Source organism: Muntiacus reevesi, chromosome 1, assembly GCF_963930625.1.
Source record: "Muntiacus reevesi chromosome 1, mMunRee1.1, whole genome shotgun sequence".
Lineage (NCBI taxonomy): Eukaryota > Metazoa > Chordata > Mammalia > Artiodactyla > Cervidae > Muntiacus > Muntiacus reevesi.
Window position 1 is genome coordinate 42140492 of NC_089249.1, and position 21414 is coordinate 42161905.

General features: G+C 38.1%; 1 protein-coding gene across 2 annotated transcripts in view; it reads left to right on the forward strand.

Annotated features, from left to right (window-relative positions):
• The window catches only part of LRP6 (LDL receptor related protein 6), a 165354-nt gene that overhangs the window by 115614 nt on the left and 28326 nt on the right, over window positions 1-21414 (forward strand). For both annotated transcript variants that reach the window (XM_065941188.1, XM_065941181.1), the window contains exons 10-15: window positions 434-660; window positions 3071-3255; window positions 3895-4221; window positions 10965-11167; window positions 13306-13517; window positions 14361-14551. In XM_065941188.1, coding sequence (XP_065797260.1) covers window positions 434-660; window positions 3071-3255; window positions 3895-4221; window positions 10965-11167; window positions 13306-13517; window positions 14361-14551 — 1345 coding nt within the window. The remainder of the gene's footprint in view (window positions 1-433; window positions 661-3070; window positions 3256-3894; window positions 4222-10964; window positions 11168-13305; window positions 13518-14360; window positions 14552-21414) is intronic.

The following is a 21414-nucleotide window of genomic DNA, read 5'->3' on the forward strand; positions in this document are numbered from 1 at the left end:
TCTTCCCAACCCAGAGACCGAACCTGGGCCCCTTGCAATTCAGGCATATTCTTTACCATCTGCGCCACCAGGTTGGAAGTCAGGAAACTGAAAGTCAGGCAACTGACTACCAGTTAAAAGTCTACAATACTCTGGTCACATCCTTTTCACTTGATTACTAATAAGTTTTACAAGAATAGTCACTCCACTGTTTTCCTAGAGTAAATTTCTGATTATTAAGACTTTGGAAAATTTATCCCGGAATTGACAGTGAAACTTGAGGTTGCAGTTGTGTTCATTGGAGGTTGACGTCATTTTTTTTTTTTTACTGTGCTCATAAAATATGTGAAATTGTATTGAGAAACTGTGCCTTTGGCTCTTCTGTATCTTCCCTTAAAACCTTAGGGTTTTGTATCTAAGCTCTGTGACATCATTGTTAATCTTATTTCTGCAGACCATCAGCAGAGCCTTTATGAATGGCAGTGCCCTGGAACACGTTGTAGAATTTGGCTTAGATTATCCAGAAGGCATGGCCGTAGACTGGCTTGGGAAGAACTTGTACTGGGCAGACACGGGAACCAATCGAATTGAGGTGTCAAAGTTGGATGGGCAGCACCGACAAGTTTTGGTGTGGAAAGACCTAGATAGTCCCAGAGCTCTTGCGTTGGACCCCGCTGAAGGGTAAGCAGCTTTTCATATGCATTCTTTGCAACTGTATTGTGCATGGCCTAGTTATGGATTATATTCTTGATGTCTTTAAATCATACTTATTAGGAAGCTGACAGGTAAATCATAGATAGGTTTTATCTTAAAATCATTAGTTGAGATTTCACTGATTTAGAATTAATAATTAGCTGAATTTTACTTTTGTCATTATTAGCATTAGGTGACTAAAAATTAGTGAAATGGGTTAGTAATGAAATATTAATGATTGTATTTATATGCTAAGTACACAGCCTTTTGAAAGGTGTCATGAAGTCTATTTGCTTACACTCTCTCCCAAGTTATACCAGATTCTAAACCTGTGAAAGTAAACCCACTGAGATAATGAGTGCTAAGAAATAACTACATTAAAAAGCTCTACTTTAGAATGTTCATTTATTCAAAAATGGATAATTAGTTATTATTATAAACTTGGAGAAACTTTGATATTAAACAGTGAACTTTCTGATAAATTTATTTACAACGTGACATGTTTTTCAAGGATAGATGATCCTTCTTACATGATTTAGCAAGTTTTAAAAAAAGATCTGTATAGTCAAGGCTATGGTCTTCCCAGTGGTCATGTATGGTTGTGAGAGCTGGACTGTAAAGAAGGCAAAATGCCAAAGAATTGATGCCTTCAAACTGTGGTGCTGGAGAAGACTCCTGCAAGTCCCTTGGAGAGCAAGGAGATCAAACCAGTCAATCTTAAGGGAAATCAACCCTGAATACTCATTGGAAGGACTGATGCTGAAGTTGAAGCTCCAGTATTTTGGTCATCTGATGTGAAGAGCTGACTCATTGGAAAAGTCCCTGATGCTGGGAAAAACTGTGGGCAGAGGGAGAGGAGGGTGTCAGAGGATGAGATGGCTGGATGGCATCACTGATGCACTGGACATGAACTTGGGCAAGCTCTGGGAAATGGTAAGGGACTGGGAGGCCTGGCGTGCCGCAGTCCATGGGGTCACAAAGAATTGGACACAACTGGACGACTGAACAACAACGACAACAAAAATCCATCATGTAAGAAAGCTGAATTTTGAAGAATAACTCCATTTTAAAAAGCAGAAGTTAACCTTGTAAACATATGAGCACATTGACCATGGCCATATTGAAAAGTTGTTTCCCTGAATCAGTCAATTCCATGGTTAACTTGCTGGCCATGTAGTTAGAAAGTCATACCAAAGGCACCATCTCTATGCTGACATGTTGTGATTGGTCTATGGTGATTTTTACTCTAGGTATTAGTTACCAGACACAAAAATTTAGTAGTTGGGATGAAGGACTCTAGTTTACGTGGCTGCTGGCAACTGTGATATTTCTCCCACAGTTGTTTTCTCTTTGGCTCTTGGGATGTACTCGTGCCTGTTAGCTGACAAATACAAATGCAAACAAAGCCCAAGGCAACTTGAGTTTTCAGAAATGTGTGTTTATACATTGCTACCAAGTCAACCATCAGCTCATGGACTGATGAGTGAATGTCTCGTTTGGGTAGTTGATGAGACGTGGCATGCGGAGAGCTTTCCTAGACCCAGTATTCAAAGTGTCTTGAAACTAGCACTGTTGGTTCAGTCCAAAAGGCATTTGGCTGAGAATTACCTTCTAGTTCTAGCTCTGCCATGTGACTGGCTTGAAGACATTAGACAGATCAGTTGCGCTTCTTGTTGGGCCTTGCCCTCCTCATCTGCCAAAGTCTGTACTGTGCGGCTGCTCTCCAGTTAACGTGAAAAACCCAAAAGAGGACATTCACAGGGACTGAGTAGTAGTGTTCATTGCTCAGCTGACACACCGAGGGGTGTGTGTGATTTGGTGGTGTGTTACCTCGGACAGTGTGACCAAATGCATTTCAAACTCTCCTTTTAAACTTCAGTTCACAGTTGTTAAGTTGTCCCTTTGATGTACTGCTGCAACTTGGTTTTTGGGAGAGTGATTTACACAAATCAGAAAGTAAGTTTTAAAAATTTAGAAACTCCAATTACTTGTCTTCAGAAATACATGTATTTTGTTCTGAAGTGAGTCAAATTCTGAGACTAGCGCTTTAATCCTTTGCTATCTTCTTCTTGAATATTAGTTTTATAAATGCAAGTGCTGCAGTAAGGAAACCATGGGTTTGTTTCCAATTCCTAGGTTTTGGATGGAACAGATTCATTGGAAACACTAAGGAAAGCTGACTCACTTCCTTTTTAGGATATGAAAAAAAATATTTAGTTGAGACTGCCAATGTAATTGAAAAAAATTAATAGCTATGATTTTGCTTTGCCAATTTCCTTGATTTAGTGTATATTTTCTTTAAATTTACTTAGTTACTATGACTTTCAGTACATGAATATGATCCTTTCTCACAAATAATCAAAAGTGAAATGTTAAATATCCATTGGTTTGAATTTAGATTTATGTATTGGACTGAATGGGGTGGAAAACCTAAGATAGACAGAGCTGCCATGGATGGAAGTGAACGTACTACACTAGTTCCAAATGTGGGACGAGCAAACGGCCTAACTATTGATTATGCTAAAAGGAGGCTTTATTGGACAGACCTGGACACCAACTTAATAGAGTCTTCAAATATGCTTGGTAAGCTCTATTCTTTTCTTTGTTCAGAGAGATAGTATATAATCCTTTCCATGCAAAAATCAGTGGCTGCTGTTTACCATAGGTTAGATATGATACTGTTTATAAAACTTCATCTGAATGTCTAGGTTCATCCTCTGTCTCACATTGTATCCTATTTATTAATAGTGGGCCAAGTACTTGGATTCATATCTCTTTAATATGTGGAATTTCATTACTGTTGGGCTTATAATGGAATTTATAACTCCCTGGATATTTCTGAAGTGACTTTTTATAGCAGTAAAATACAGTATATACATTTCCATCTTTTTATGGAAGGAAAAAGAGTTGAACTGTAGACCTTTATGGAGGGAAAGTAAGACCACAATCAAAATAGACCATCTATAGGAGTTTAAACAAACTCAGTGATCTTTAGAACAAAAAAATATTAGTTTGAGGTATGGGTTCAGATTGAAGATGGATTGATTTCAGAAGACTTGTCTGGTTTAAGAATTGCTTTTGAAGGAATTCTTCTACTTTAAATTGCTTACAAAAGTAATGTTTTAAATGTTACCTTTTCTTTTTCTTTGCCAACAAGACTCTCACTTTCTCACATATTACATCTTTCTGCGTCTCCCCTGTCTGCTGCCTTTCTGAAAATAGGACTCAACCGTGAAGTTATAGCAGATGACTTGCCTCATCCTTTTGGCTTAACTCAGTACCAAGATTACATCTACTGGACGGACTGGAGCCGACGCAGCATTGAGCGTGCCAACAAAACCAGTGGCCAAAACCGCACCATCATTCAAGGCCACTTGGATTATGTGATGGACATCCTCGTGTTTCACTCCTCACGGCAGGCAGGATGGAACGAGTGTGCTTCCAGCAACGGGCACTGCTCCCACCTCTGCTTGGCTGTGCCAGTCGGAGGTTTCGTTTGTGGATGCCCTGCCCACTACTCTCTGAATGCTGACAACAGGACTTGCAGTGGTAAGCTGCATTCCCCCCCTCAATGCAAACTAAAGTTAGAAGAAGAAGCAGACTTTTGAAAACACTGTAGTTCATATTCTTTCTAGAGTGAGAAGTTGTCGAAGTCCAGAGTTGATTATTTGTTTGTATAAAAGGGAAGGACTAAAAGTGAAAAAGTGCAAGTTTTTGTTACTTTCATTCGGTGATAACTGGTTGATGATATGAAAAAATTGATATTATAGGAAAAGTAAGTATTTTATCCTTGGGGATTAAATATGAATAGCAAAATTTGCATAGCTTCTTTGAGAGAACATGCACGTGTGCTAGACATAATTCATATTTATTCATGGTGAAGGAAGGAAAGAACAGTACAAATAGTACAACAAAGAGACTCTACAAAATATAATCTCCTTGTCCTTTGAAATTCGCAGAATAGGCTAAAGATGAAAAATGTAAGTGTGCAAGAGGCCAGGTTTTTGAGTAAATGTAGCCAGTATGAAACAATAGTAAGTAGATGGGGAGGCAAGTTAGAGAGCACAGGCTCTGAACACACTGAGTGATTGCCACCTTATTCTAGCTAATGGTACCAGATCGTCTCATCTAGCCACGAGTCTGGGTTCACCGCACAGACACAGACACACACACACACACTTTCTCTCTCTCTGCTTGGAACACCAGGCCACGAATCTGGGTTCACACGCACAAAGACGCACACACACCCTCTCTCTCCCTCTCTCTCTCTCTCTCTCTCTCTCTCTCTCTCTCTCTCTCTCTCTCTCTCTCTCTCTGTTTCTCTCTGTCTCTCTCTCTCTGTCTCTGTCTCTCTCTCTGTCTCTCTCTCTCTCTCTCTCTCTCTCTCTCTCTGTCTCTCTCTGTCTCTCTCTGTCTCTCTCTCTGTCTCTCTCTCTCTCTCTGTCTCTCTCTCTCTCTCCCTCCCCACCAGGACACGGTGTATAACAAAACATTGTTGGCTTAGGGAATCCTGTTTGTGACTCACGTGTATGTGAAGGTCCATGTCTTTTGAATACATGAGAACAAATTAGAAATTGGTAGATACGATAAAGAAATAGAGAATTAGATCAGGAAATGTAGATTCATGGGAGAAAGGTAGGGTATGGTTCACTATGTTAGAAGGTAACGACTGCCGTAGGACATTGGATATAATGAATGACTGAAATTACTGTATTCTGTGCCTGAAAGTATAGGGGTCACATAGGCAGGGATTTAGGGTGCTCACACAGGACTGAGTTCTGAAAAAGAAGGAACTTCAGTTTATAGGTGAATGATCTGCAGTCTCTGTCACTCATTAGTTTGTGTTTTACTAAAGCAAGTCACAGATTTTTTAAGCCTTTTAATTTTTCTTATTTGGACAGTGGGAATAGTAATAGTAATTACCTTGTAGGATTGCTATGAAAATTGAGTAAAGTATAGCATGATTTGATTGCTGTGGAGAATGGATTGAGGAGGAAAATAAGTGGAAGCAGGTCGGTCAGTCAGACAGCTGTGATAATGCAGGTCAGTTACAACTAGGGTGATGGAAGTTGTGCAGAGATGTTGATAGATTCAAGGTGTATTTTGAATGAACCGAACTTGTTAATGGATTGTATATGAAAAAGAAGAGGGAGGAAGCAGGATGATGCCTAGATTTTTGATTTGAGCAGTTGATAATAAATGGGAAAGATAAATTTTCAAAAAGAATTAAGAAGTAATTTTAGTCAGGTTTATATTGATTTTCCTGTGGGAAATAGAAACATTAAATAGGTAATTGGATAGAGGAATCTCTAGCTCAGAGAAGAAGTGAAGTTAGAGGCATAAATTTTAGAAATGCCAGCATGTATTTAAAATGGGCACTTAGGGAGAATGTATATACCTGGGGGTCAGCAAGCTTTTTCTTTAATGAGCCAGAGAGTGAATATTTAGGCTTCGTGAAGCATGTAGTCTCTCCACACCTCTTCAGCCCTGCCCACTGCGATGTGAAAGCAGCCACAGATTTTAAAATTGGATCAATTCTAAAAAAAAAAAATAAATAAATAAAATTGGATCAATTCTGATAAACTTTGTTACAAAAACAGGCAGCAGGCCAGATGTACCTTGTGGGCCATAGTTTGCCAGTTCCTGGTCTGGAGAAAAGAAGAGGTCTGGTAACCTCAGGAGCTCTGGTTGAGGAGGGAAAGTTCTCAGTAGACATTGCGGAGCAGCAGGCCAAAGGATAGGACCCAGAAGGCGGGAGAGAAGATTGTTTCAGAGTAGGTCTGTGTTGTGAGTGCTGCTGAGAGGTTGAGTAAGGGAAGCCTAAATTATCCACTGGATAGTTGGGTGAGGTAGTTTTAGTAATCCTGAAAGAAAGTAATTTCAGGAAAGTAACAGCAAAAGATGGAAATAGATCAACAAGTGAATGGAGCCCAGAAAGGGGATGATAGTGTGTGTGTCATGTAGATTTTTTTTTTTTTTAAAAGGAGTTTGATTTTGGAAGGAGAAAATAGGGGTAAGAAGTGATGGAGGATGGAGAAGAAGAATATGGAAAGGCCTTTCGAGGTCATTGTTTGGGATGTTTATACCAGAATGTTCTAGTTGGTAAATGAAGGTTATGAGAAATCACTGCTGAGTGTCCCTGATGTCTATCTTGGGCCATTTCTGAGATGATCAGCAATGTTTCCAGAGGCTTCCTGTCCATGTATTCTTTTTTTGTAATGTATATTATTTAATATTTGCACAGAGATGTATTAAATCCCAAAGAAGATTACAAGAGAAGTTTAACACAAAGTACTTACCCTCAGAAAGTTTTCTAACGTTGTGTTGTTTACTCCTGGACCTGTGTTTCAAAAGCTAAATCAGATCATGGCCTTTCTCTGCTCAAAATCTTCTGTTTCACAAGGAGTAAAAACCTCATTCTTGTAATGACCTACAAGTTCCTGCATGATCTGTTCCTTCACAGCCTCCCCACTCCCTTGCTTCTCTGACTTCAGCTTTTACTGTTCTCTCTCTCTCTCTCTCTCCATGGCCGCCACACTAGCCTCAGTGCTCTTTTCACACGTGCCAGTTACTCCTACTTCAGGACTGTGGTACTGTGTAGTTCCTCTACTGGGAATGTTTTCCTGCGAATATTTGCACACACATACTTCACCTCCATGTCTTGACTTAATTGTGACCTCCCCAGAGAGACCTAATCTGACCTATTTAAAGTTGCAAGTCCTCCTTCACCCAGTCTCGCGTTGCCAGTGCCCTTACCTACAATTCTTTTCCCCATGACTCTTAATCACTCTCCGGTATACTATGTAATTCATTACTTATATACTATAGTGTCTTTATTATGTTTATTAGTTACTGTCTGTTTATTGGAATATAAATTCCATGAAGCAATTTTTTTTTCCTGTTTTTTAACTGATGTATATCTAAGGTGCCTAAAATAGTTTTCGGGTAAATAGTAGTCATTCAAGAAATTGTTCAGTAGAACAACGAAGAAGCAAGACAGGATTTGGAAAAACAGGTGCTTTCCCATTCAGCAGCTTTGTGACCTGGGAACAATTACTTAACCTTTCTTTAAAAATTAGTTAACTATACTGTTTGCTCGCCTGTAAAGTGGAATAATTTGGGGGACTAGAAGACATCTAGTATGATGTGTGGCATGCTGGAGGTTCTAAGTAAATGCTTGTTTTTTTCCCCCAGTTCTTGGAAATAATTTTATTTTCTTTCAAAATCATGGCTATAGGGCTCTCCTTACTGATGTCATCTCATGCTTGTTTCTTCATTTGTTTACTCATGTATTCTTTCAGTGACTATTTACTGAACAGCTAATCCACACTGGGCATTATTTGAGCCAATGAAAACTGTATCGCTGAATGAAACATATTAATCCCTGCCCTTGTGGAGGTTACATTCCATTGGGATAGATATTGAACTAAATAAGTAAACTATATCATGAGGTAGATGGAGATGAGTGTTATGGAGAAAATTATGAGCAGGAAAGGGTGAGTAGGAGGATCTTGATGTTAAATAGGATCATGAGAGAAGTCCTGGCATAAAAGTGATACTATGTCAGGAACTGAGGGAGGTGAGGAAATGAGCTGTGCTGGCTCTCTGGGAGAAGACCTGTCAAGCAGAGGGGAACAGCGAATACAGAGGCCCTGCGGGAAACATGTCTGGCATGTTGGACAAACACCTGGGGGCCAGTGTCTCTGGAACAGAGTGTAAAGAAATTAAGTCAGAGAGGAAGCAGGAGGCCACATTGTGTAATCCTGTGTTCAGTACTGAAGCAGTTGGCCTCTTTGGCAGCTTTGTGCAGATTGAGAAAAGGTGTTTCCTCTGGGCACATGCAGCTGCCCAGGTTCTTGACTTGGCTACCCAGGTGTGGCCTGGATTTCAGTCCCTACTCGAGGCCTTTGGCACAGCTCAGAGATGGCACAGTCCAACGTGGTGGGCCTGGGCTTGTCACTTACAGTGTTCTTACACCAGAGTGGAACCTTTCTTTAAGCATTGGGCGAACACTTGTGTCTTCAGAGGAGAGCTGAAAAGCTCCTGCCTGCTTACACCTTCTCCTCCAGGTCCTGCATGCGGGAGTGCAGCACTGAGGCAGCCCTGACAGGACCGTTTGGAAACCCTTCTGCAGGAGACGAGGGGATGGTGGTTACAGGCGACATAAATCAGCGTGGGTTTAGGCTTACAAAACTGCATATTCTTTGTCCCTTTTGTAAATAACTCGAAACATCAACTTCCTCCTGGAAATATTTAGCCACCTGAAACTAATGTCATCCATAGACTTTCTGAAATGAGTATTTATTTGGAGCCATATTTGGCTTTGTCATCATCTGTGTTTCTAGAACACCTAATCGTGAAAGCTTATTAAAGGTTAAAATTTGACTCAAAGAAAGAAAAAAAACAGTACAAAGTGAAACATAACTAGGAACCAAATATATATTTAATTGATTATTTCCCAGGCAGGAAATTTTGGCAGTTAAAACTGTGGGGTCTTTCTTCTGAGTTTCATTGTATGTCTTAATATGCTCTCTTGTTGGAAGCTTACTATTCAGGAACTTTTTTTTTTCCTTTTTTTTTTCTATTTTCTTGATTTACAAGGAAGTAGTACTGCCAAAGAATAATTCTTTTTTTAAAAAAAATGGGAGACTTGTTACCTACTCTGTTGTGACATGTATTCTTACTACTTAAGGTGTTGGTTCTACTAAAATTGCTGAAAGCTGTTAAATCAGTGTGCTGTGGAGTCTACACAATGGAGAGTTCAGTGGAGTCATTGAAATATTTTCTAAATCTTCCAAGCTAGGTATGGACTTTCAGCCAGTGGGGAGCTTAAAGCAGAATTTCAGGGTTGTGAATACCAAGTTTCTTTGTGAGAAGCCATGATTTCTTCAAGATTTAAGCTGATGTACATTTGGGTGTAGGTGTAACATCAACCTGGGAACCACAAGTAAGGGCACTGTGAAGAATGGGGTTTAGGGAGAGATAAAGCAAGGAGTTCTCTTTTGGCCATTTATGTTTATATCACTAATAAGGACAAAATTCTGCTGGATTTAGGTAATGACTGAGCAACAAGAGAAGAGAGTATAATTTGGGGATTTTTTTCCATTTATTTTAATGAAGATTTTAAAAAAGACTGTTAGACTTTGAAGTTTTTGGTAGCTTTGTCAGATGGTGTTCTTTTCTAGATACTCTCCTCCATTAAAGATGACTGCATAGTAATCAGAGGCCTAGTCCCTGGGACAGGGAAATGTCTCGGCTGCATTCCCCTGTTTTCATAGGCATCAGGCATCAACTTAGTGTGTGACTTTTTTTTTTTAATGGTTCCCTCTCCTTGCAACCATTACATCCCCACAATGTAAAACAAAGCCTATATCTATGACCCATGAGGGTTTGTTTCATTCCTACTAACACCACATTTATTATTGCCTCTACTGATAATAAGAAACAATAGCTATTTTTACTTGACATTTATATAATGCCTTATAGTTTTTTTGTTCAGGTATTGTACAGTTGGGGCTTCCCTGGTGGCTCAATAGTAAAGAATCCTACTTCCAATGCAGGAAATGTGGGTCCAATCCCTGGATCAGGAAGATCCTCTGGAGAAGGAAATTGCAACCCACTCCAGTATTCTTGCCTGGAGAATCCCATGGGAGGAACCTGGCGGGCTACAGTCCTTGAGGTTGTAAAAGAGGCATAACTTCGTGACTAAACAACATTGTACAATTGACATAATACCTTTTATTTTTACTTATGTTATAAAATTCTTGTAGCAACTCAGTGAGCAGGATAGCATAACTATAACCTTCTAGTTGAGTAAATTTTGACCCAAGGAGGTTGAAGGTTGTAGTTAATATCAAGTGACTAAATCATGTGAGAACTGAGACTAACACCAATCTTGAAGTCTCTTTTCTGACCTATGGAGACCCAGACTTCCTTTCACCCACAAAAATAGGTGATGGATGAGTTTGGATTATTTACTTGGTAGACAGGGGAATTTTGTTTGTCAAATGCTTCATTGAAATAGGTGTCCTGTGATGATGCCACTGTGGACAAGACAGAGAAAAACTGGCTAGTTGGTTGTGTCATGGCGTAAATTCATAACTGGTTTAGTAACCAGAGTGTGATCAGTGTTTCCTTTAAGAGTTCTGGAGGCATTCCAAAGGGCTTTGTCTCATATGTGTCTCAACATACATGTCTGTTTTTTGTGAGATACAGACAACAGGCCGATCAAATCTTTCAGTGATCCGAGACTTAGGATAACTGTTTCATATTTGCTTTTTTCTTTCTTTAAGCTCCAACTACTTTCCTACTCTTCAGTCAGAAGAGTGCCATCAACCGCATGGTGATTGATGAACAGCAGAGCCCTGACATCATCCTTCCTATCCACAGCCTTCGGAATGTCCGGGCCATTGACTATGACCCCCTGGACAAGCAACTCTATTGGATTGACTCACGACAAAACATGATCCGAAAAGCACAAGAAGATGGTAGCCAGGTAATCCAGGATTCAGTTCAAAATCCAGTTCTTCTGTGTAGTTATTGGACCAACCAACCATCCTATTTTACTTATGTCATGACTCTGCTTGTGTGTGTGTGTGTGTGTGTGTAAAACTGGAATTCTGAACCTGGCAGAGTGTGTGTGTGTGTGTAAAACTGGAATTCTGAACCTGGCAGCTTTTTTTCTCTCCTAAATGATCTTTGAGTAAACAGTTGTTTGCTAATGCTATTGAAATGAAGATTGTATTGTATTAAAATAACTTCTGCTCATATGTTAGAATGACTTTGTCAGCGCCACCCATATCCATTTATATTCCATTTTATTTTTTGTTTCGTCTTTACATGGAGTGTTGGAAACTTTGAAAGCAAATAGACTCTTGGTTCTAATCTCAGCTCTGTCACTCACTAGGATTCTTATGAATTTTTAGGTGAAAGGAATGTAAAGCACATAGCCCATTACCTATTACACAGTAGGTACTCTATAAATAATAGTTCTTTTACTGGTAACTATTATTTAAAAGTTTCAGAGAATGGGAAACATAAAACACAATCTCAGTAAAATTAAAAGCATCTAAGATATGTTGTTATTAATCTAATGGTTTTTGGTTTTGTTTTTGTTTGTAAATATTACTTGGTGTCTGTGGCATAGCAATGAAAATATTATCAACACATCTTCTCTGTGCTTACATTCTAATCATGAGTCACACACCACTGTCCATAATTCTTTGCTTTCTTTCTGTGTCCAAGCAGTATTATACCAGGATCACTGTAAATAATTATTTGTCATCTTCCTTGTAGCACTAATATTAAGTTAGATTTTTAATGTATGAAAATTAGATTGCTAATTTTTTTTTATATCTTATATGACAAAAATAAGCAAGGAGATAATGTATTTAGGTCTGCTGAGAGATCATTTAAGGTATAGTTATAGCTGTGTATTACAGATGCACTTTACACTGTGTAGGCCAGGACTGATTGGCTGATAACTAGTTGATAGAGATTGTAACTGTTGTTATATAGCCAAGGACGTAGCAAATAAATGAGACAGCCTCATTAAGGAGTGTTACCTTGGAGATGCTGAGTAAATAAAATACCATTCATTCAGATAAAACAGATGAACAATGCCTGTTTTTGCTAGGGTGTTTTTTTTTTTTATAATTGTTTTGAGAGGTTAGATTTGAGGATTAGAGGACATGACTGATAGATGTGGTTTGTGGTCCTGACTAACCACTGTTGTCTCTAGAACAGAGATTCTCAACTTCTGCACTATTGACATTTTTGGCTGGATAATTCTGTGTGGGATAGGTCTGACCTTTACATCATATTTTAGCAAGGCTAAAGAATGTTTAGCAAGGCTTCCCCGACAGTTCAGCAGGTGAAGAATCCGCCCGCAATGCAGGAGACACGGATTCCATCCCTGGGTCGGGTAGATCCCCTGGTGAAGGAAATGGCAACCCATTCTAGTATTCTTGCCTGAAAAATCCCATGGGCTGAGGATCCTGGCAGGCTACAGTCCAAAGGATTGCAAAGAGTTGGACATGAGTGACTAGCACGCGTGCACTGGCCTCTGCCCCTTTAAAGCCAGTTATACTCCCTTACATGTCACAGTCAAAAATGTCTCCAGACATTGACCGGTGTCCCTGGTAGGTGGTGGTTTCGTTGAAAAGTCGTGTCCGACTCTTGGAACCCCGTAGATTGGACTATAGCCTGCCAGGCTCCTCTGTCTATGGGATTCTCCAGACAGGAATACTGGAGTGGGTTGCCATTTCCTTCTCCAGGGGCACTTGCAAATGCAGAATTACTCCTGGTTGAGCACCACTGCTTTAGAGCTATTTCTAGAGTGTCCTTCTAGCCACAGCTGTCTCTAGTTTATAGGAAGCAGCTGCCACCTTCTCACTCCCATCTCTGATCAATGCCCTCTCATGTTCTCAGAGCAACTAAAACAGCCTCTGTCTCTCTTCTGCTTTATGTCATAATAACCAAGGAAACATTGGAAATGTTCTCTAAGAAATGTCCCTTGAGACTTGGGAGTTCCACTCAGGTGTGTGACCACATACGAGTAAGTATTGTGAGTAATCCCAGGGCTGTCTGGCTTGGAGTCTCATGTTCTGTGTATGTTTCTTTTTCTCTCCTTAGGGCTTTACTGTGGTTGTGAGCTCAGTTCCGAATCAGAACCTAGAAATCCAGCCCTATGACCTCAGCATTGATATTTATAGCCGCTACATCTATTGGACTTGTGAGGCCACCAATGTCATTAATGTAACGAGATTAGATGGGAGATCAATTGGAGTGGTGTTAAAGGGCGAGCAAGACAGACCTCGAGCCATTGTGGTAAACCCAGAAAAAGGGTATGTTACCAGCAGGAAATCTGAAACCCTCATCAGCTTTCCTGTTTATCCCGTTTATAGTCTTGCTTTCTCTGTTTTTCTGCCTAGAATGTCCTTCCTTAGTCACTACTGCTTTATCTGTCATTTCTACTCATACCTCCAGAACCGTTGGAACTATGTTGTCCTCCACTAATTTCCCCTTGATCTCCCCTGTGCCACCCTCCCCCAAATGTGACGTCCTCCTCTCTTAAACGCCCACTAGTCTATATCTGTGCCTCTTTAGTCCTTCCCAGTTTACCTTATACTTGATTATTTTCAGACTTATATTTTCTCGGCTTTAGGTTCCTTTATGGTAAGAACTAGTATGTCTTTAATACAGAGCTTTGCATTCAATTAATAATACTTAATTTAATATGAATGAATAATAAGGAATTCAGCAAGGAAAGTAGCTTACTTCAGAAGAGCTACAGGAAAGAGATGAACTGAAGAAGTTAAATATGAGAAATAATTCACATATGACTTTATTTTCAGTTATGAAATGGACTAGAAATTTAAAAGTTTGTGTCCAAATCTGATTACTGCTATTATCTTTTATTTATCATATTATTCCGAAAGCATAAGTGTGCCTGTGTCTAACATTTTGTTTTATTAATTCCTGGAAGTTAACTCCCTAAGAACTTCTGTGTAACCTTTGTTACTGTTTTTGAAATTAAGAAATGTATTCCATGATCTTTAAAATATACTCTAAAACCTTAAAAAATTACACTTAGTACTATTCTACTTCCTTTTGTCTTAACAGAAATATTCTCATTTTGTGTGGTTTCTTACTTTAGTAAACTTAAGAGTTTCCTCCTTTCTTTTCAGGTATATGTATTTTACCAATCTTCAGGAAAGGTCTCCCAAAATTGAACGAGCTGCTTTAGATGGAACAGAACGGGAAGTCCTCTTTTTCAGTGGTTTAAGTAAACCAATTGCTTTAGCTCTTGATAGCAGATTAGGCAAACTCTTCTGGGCTGATTCAGATCTCCGGCGAATTGAAAGCAGTGATCTCTCAGGTACCCAAGAAATATTATTTATGTTTCAATAATTGAGATGATTCACTGATAGCATTTGTATTTTCCTTCTGTTGTATTGTACACATTTCTTTACAGTTTTATTCACTAAGAGTAGTCAGCAGCAAGTAGATTGGGAAGCACTTTTTCTTTAACCATTAACATGATTTTTCCATCTGTTATCTAAAAACTTGCCAATTTTCTTGATTTGGACTCTGTAAATAGTATGTTTCTAATGCACCTCTTCTCTTTTTCTAATTCTTCCACTCTGCTTTACTTCTCATCATCTCTGGCCTGAATTCTAGCCTATGATTAGTCTCCTCCCTGTTGATTTTTCCTCCCTGGAAGTTTACACACTGTTCCTAAATTAATTTTCCAAAGCATGGTTTCTAATCATGTCACTGCCACACTGAGAAACCCTCCAGGGTAGTCTCATAACCCAAAGAAAAAAGTCTGGTTGAATGCTTAAGTTGGTATTTGTCTTTCACAAACTCATCATAAATGCAAATGATCTCAACATTCCTGTGTGTTTTACATGAAATTAAATAATTTGTTGATCTTCAAATGTACTTTTTCATTTCTCTGTGATCCTCTGTTTACAATCACAGTTATTCCCATACCACCAGTTTCTGAAGTCCAAATACTCTGTGTGGCCTTAATGGTGATCAAGGAAATGAAATGAAAATAATACATTATATGAGAGCCATAAAATATAAAGTTGATTATTCCTAGCATTGGCCAGAAAGGTAACAAGTGGCATGCTCTCATATACTTTTGTGAAGTGAAATTGGTAGAACCTTTTCAGAGGGAAATGTGCTGGTGAATTTCCATTTCAGAGAGCTGTCTTACAGACAACTGATGTATTTGCTGAGCATTCTTTGTAATATGTACAAAAAAAATACACCTGAGTATATTAAGCGTGTGAAATATTATTCAATAGATGAGGTGTGTAGTGACATAGAAGGATGATTTTTTAAAATTAAGTTGTGTAATGTTATTAAGATTTAGTTTTATTTAAACACAGTTTTATTAAACATAGGCAAAACACTCTCTGACATAAATCACAGCAAGATCCTCTATGACCCACCTCCCAGAATAATGGAAATAAAAGCAAAAATAAACAAATGGGACCTAATGAAACTTAAAAGCTTTTGCACAACAAAGGAAACTATAAACAAGGTGAAAAGACAGCCTTCAGAATGGGAGAAAATAATAGCAAATGAAGAAACAAAGGATTAATCTCAAAAATATACAAGCAACTCCTTCAGCTCAATTCCAGAAAAATAAATGACCCAATCAAAAAATGGGCCAAAGATCTAAACAGACATTTCTCCAAAGAAGACATACAGATGGCTAACAAACACATGAAAAGATGCTCAACATCACTCATTATCAGAGAAATGCAAGTCAGAACCTCAATGTGGTACCATTACACGCCAGTCAGGATGGCTGCTATCCAAAAGTCTACAAACAATAAATGCTAGAGAGGGTGTGGAGAAAAGGGAACCCTCTTACACTGTTGGTGGGAATGCAAACTAGTACAGCCACTATGGAGAAGAGTGTGGAGATTCCTTAAAAAACTGGAACTAGAACTGCCATGTGACCCAGCAATTCCACTCCTGGGCATACACACCGAGGAAACCAGATCTGAAAGAGACACGTGCACCCCAATGTTCATCGCAGTACTATTTATAATAGCCAGGACATGGAAGCAACCTAGATGCCTATCAGCAGACGAATGGATGAGGAAGCTGTGGTGCATATACACCATGGAATATTACTCAGCCATTAAAAAGAATTCATTTGAATCAGTTCTAATGAGATGGATGAAACTGAAGCCCATTATACAGAGTGAAGTAATCCAGAAAGATAAAGACCAATACAATATACTAACACATATATATGGAATTTAAGAAGATGGTAACGATAACCCTAAATACAAAACAGAAAAAGAGACACAGATGTACAGAACAGACTTTTAGACTCTGTGGGAGAAGGCGAGGGTGGGATGTTCAGAGAGAACAGCATTGAAACAAGTGTACTATCATGGGTGAAACATCACCAGCCCAGGTTGGATGCATGAGACGGGTGCTCAGGGCTGGTGCACTGGGAAGACCCAGAGGGATGGGATAGAGAGGGAGGCGGGAGTGGGGATCAGGATGGGGAACACATATAAATCCATGGCTGATTGATGTCAGTGTATGGCAAAAACCACTACAATATTGTAAAGTAATTAGCCTCCAACTAATAAAAATAAATGGAAAAAAAAATAAATAAAATTTAAAACTATATTACACACACACACACACATATGCATATGCACACACACTATATACACTGGCAGAGTGCCTCCAAAAATGCAATATATCCTATACAGAGAGAGACATACATGTGTATATACACACACATTACACATATAATATATATATATACTATTGTAAACATATATGTTTGTGTATTCCTTGAAAAATATGCAAGCAAATATATCTTGAGAAAGGTTTAAAAGTTTAGCATGCTAATGTGTTAAGAGTATTTCTGTATCATTTAAAGTTTTATATATTTCAATGTATTTGTAATTTTTCAAAAACTAAACAAGTTCTCTCTTCAGGTTCAAAAGACTCCCTTCCATTATGTCTTCTTTGATTCCAAACTGTCATGCACACACCTTGCATAGTATATTCTTTCTTTTAACTGATCACCTGTATCTCTTATATCCCATCTCATTTGTTTAATAGTTACTTATATCCATGTTTTAGCCCTTACTAATATGTCAGTGGATTTTTTTCCCCTACTTTTCCTTTTCTCTTTTTTCTTCATTTAGGATTATTATTATTTTTTTAATAGAGGAGATGCATGTTCTTTAGACAGCTTAGAAAATAAAAAAGAAAATCCAAAACACTATCATTATTGATGCTTTAATGAATTAGCTTTCTTTTTTTTCTATATTTTTTTTTTGTTCATTTCTCCACTCTTAATTATGACATGGTTCTAACATATTGAAAGTACAGAATTTCTGCCATCCAACTTAGTCAAATCTTAGTGTTTGACCATATTTGCTTTTGAACCTCCTTTCCTCCTCTCTTGAAAAAAGACATAGGGAGAATTTGAAACTCTTGTGTCTCCGTCCCCAATTCTGTTTTCCTTCCTTTTTCTTAAGAGGCAACTTTTGATGTGTTTTTTGCCGTGCATGGTTTGCTCTGTGTGTCTGTATTTTTTACTGTGTATACTGATACAAATTTAAGCTTTTTTACTTTTTAAGCTTAATATAGTCTCATGTATTCTTTTGTCACTTGCCTTTTTCAGATATATCAGTTTTGAGATGATCCCTATTGATCCACAAATCTATGTTAGTTATTTTGCTAAATAGTGGTTTCGTTGTATGATCATTCTACAGTTTCTCTATTTCTGTTCTGCTGTCTAAACTGCTGTTTCCAATTTTTTGCCATTAAAAGCAGTAGTCTTAACCTAGTAATGGGATTGCCATGTATTGTGGTATGTATATATTCAACTTGAATATGTCTGTTCACACTGCTCTCCAGGGTGATTGTATCGGTTTAAAATCTCTAGAAGTATATGAATTTCTCCTTTAGTTCTCGGTACTGTTAGACTTCTGAATTTTTACCAATCCAATAATTTTAAAGGTATATCTGATTATTAATAAAATACACATTTTTCTGTTTGATATTGAAATTAATTTATTGGTCACTCATGTTTCTTCTGTGAATTGCAGTTCTTAGTTTTTATCCATTTTTCTATTACTGATTTCTAGAAATTCTTTATTCAGTGTATTAAATGCATTATTAAATTACATACATATTCAGGGAGAATTGTTGTGGTTAAAGAATTCAGTCTTTTCATTTATGACTGTGGTGTATCTTTTCATTTAAAAGTCATCTGTAGTGATTATTGGTACATCTTTATACTTGCCTCTATAGAGAAAGATATGTTTTATATAAATCTTTGCTTGTGATTTACCTTTTCACTCTCCCAGTGATGTCTTTAGATGAAAATAAGTTATATTTTTAGCGTTGCACAGCTTATTAATTTTTCCCTGTATGATTTGTGCCTTTTATGTTATGTTTAAGAAATCTTTGCCTACTGCTTAGTTACAAAGATATTTTCTTTTGTTTTTTCCTAACATTTTTTTTGTTTAACTTGTCTTATTTTAGATCTCTAATCCATTTGGAATTTATTCTTGTGTACCATGTGAGACAGGGGTTTAATTTTGTTTTCTGTGTGACTGATTCAGGACCATCTCTTTTGAGAAGACCATTCTTCCCCTACTCTTCTTTCCTGTTACATTTGTTGTAAATAAAGTGACTATATTTGTATGAGTTTATTTCTGGACCGTAATGTTCCCTTGGTTACCTTGTCTTTATATTGTCTTAATTTATAGCAGATTCGTCTAGTAGTGTATGTCCTTAGTATTTCTTACCTTGATTAGTATTACCTTAATATTTCTTGCCAAAGATTATCTTGGCAGTTGTTGACATTTTGCATTTCCATATACATTTTAGAATCAGCCTCTGAGTTTCCACCAAAAACAAAAAACCTAGTAGAATTCTGAGTGACCTTGCTTTAAGTTTATAGCATTTTAGGAAAAATTGTTATCTTTATAATATTAGTCTTCTAAACCATGAACATGGTATATATCTCCATGTATTTAAAACTTTTAATTTCCCTTAGTGTTTTGTAATTTTCTCTGTCAAGGTTGCCTGTCTTTCATTGGAGTTATTCTTTGGTATTTAATGCTTTTGAATGCTAGTGATAAAGAGTATTCTAAATATTTAATATTTCATTTTCTGGCTGTGGCTGAAATACAGAAATACAGTTTCTCTTTTCCTCTCCTACACTAGTACATTGAGTTTGTTCCCAACTACCTTGCTAAATTATTAATAGAATTTTCTGTGTTATGGAATCATTTGTCTACAAATGAGGAATGTTGTTTTTTTTCTTTTTCAGTCCTTTTCTCCTTGTTGCCTCACTACATTGACTGGGGACTACTCCCCCCCCCCCGCCCCCCCCCGCCCCAGTACAATATTGAACAAAATAATAGAGTCCCTAGGTATTTTTGTTTAATTTTGTATTTGCTTTCCATGATTTGAGGATAAAGCATCTAATACTTCATTACTAGCTTTTTGCTAAGGTTTTTCTGTAGGTAACTTTTAAAAATCAGATTAAGGAAGTTCTGTTCTTGGCAGAGGAACCAGGGATCAAATTGCCATCGTCTGTTGGATCATAGAAAAAACAAGAGAGTTCCAGAAAAACATCTGCTTTATTGACTACACCAAAGCCTGTACCTGTGAATCACAACAAACTGGAAAATTCTTCAAGAGATGGGAATACCAGACCACCTTACCTGTCACTTGAGAAATCTGTATGCAGGTCAAGAGGCAACAGTTAGAACTGGACATGGAACAACAGACTGGTTCCAAATTGGGAAAGGAGTATGTCAAGACTGTATATTGTGACCCTGTTTAATTAATTTATATGTAGAGTACATCATGTGAAATGATGGGCTGGATGAACCACAAGCTGGAATCAAGATTGCCAGGAGGAATATCAATAGCCTCAGAGATCGAGATGACACCCCTTATGCCAGAAAGTGAAGAAAAACTGAAGAGCCTCTTGATGAAAGTGAAAGAGGAAAGTGAAAAAGTTGGCTTAAAGCTCAACATTCAGAAAACTAAGATCATGGCATCTGGTCCCATCACTTCATGGCAAATAGATGGGGAAACAACGGAAATAGTGACAGACTATTTTTCTGGGCTCCAAAATCACTGCAGGTGGTGACTGCAGCCATGAAACATGCTTACTTCTTGGAAGAAAAGCTATGACCAATCTAGACAACTTACTAAAAAGCGGAGACATTACTTTGCCAACAAAGATTCGTCTGGTCAAAGCTATGATTTTTCCAGTAGTCATGTATAGATGTGAGAGTTGAGCTATAAAGAAAGCTGAGTGCCGAAGAATTGATGCTTTTGAACTGTGGTATTGGAGAAGACTCTATCTAGAGAGTCCCTTGGACTGCAAGGAGATCCAACCAGTCCATCCTAAAGAAAATCAGTCCTAAATGTTCATTGGAAGGACTGAAGCTGAAACTCCAATACTTTGGCCACGTGATGTGAAGAGCTGACTCTTTGGAAAAGACCCTGATGCTGGGAAAGATTGAGGGCAGGAGGAGAAGGGAATGACAGAGGACGAGGTGATTGGATAGCATCCCCGACTCTATGGACATGAGTTTGAGCAAGCTCTGGGAGTTGGTGATGGAGAGGGAAGCCTGGCATGCTGCAGTCCATGGGGTCACAAAGAGTTGGACACAACTGAGTGACTGAACTGAACTCTTGTTAGTTTGGTGGAATAAATCAAACTTGGCATGATACATTATCCTTTTTTTATATTGCTGAATTTGATTTGGTAATGTTTTATTTAAGATGTTTACATCTGTTTTCATGAGAAAGATTACCCCATGGTTTTCCTTTCTTACCAATATAATGCACTTGTTGGAGTTTTGCCATCAAAGTTACTTTGGCCTAATAAGAAACATTTCCTTTTTTCCTGTTTTCTGAAAAAGGTTGATTTAATGTTGGTAGGGTTTTCTTCTTTTTTTCCTCCCCTTCCTTTTATATATTCACAGATAATCCTATACTCTTGTCATGGGTTATCTTTCTGCTTGGAGTCTTTTATACTAGAGCAGATTGAGCATACGCGTTAGTTTGCTGAGTAAGTATGTCTTTTCATTGCTGGTTCTGGTGTATTTTAACTGCTCTTAGAGTAGATCTCGGGTCCTCTAGCAACACTGTCGACCTCGCCTCGTTTTCTCCAGTTGTTCAGCTGAGACCATCCTTACACTACTACCAACTCAT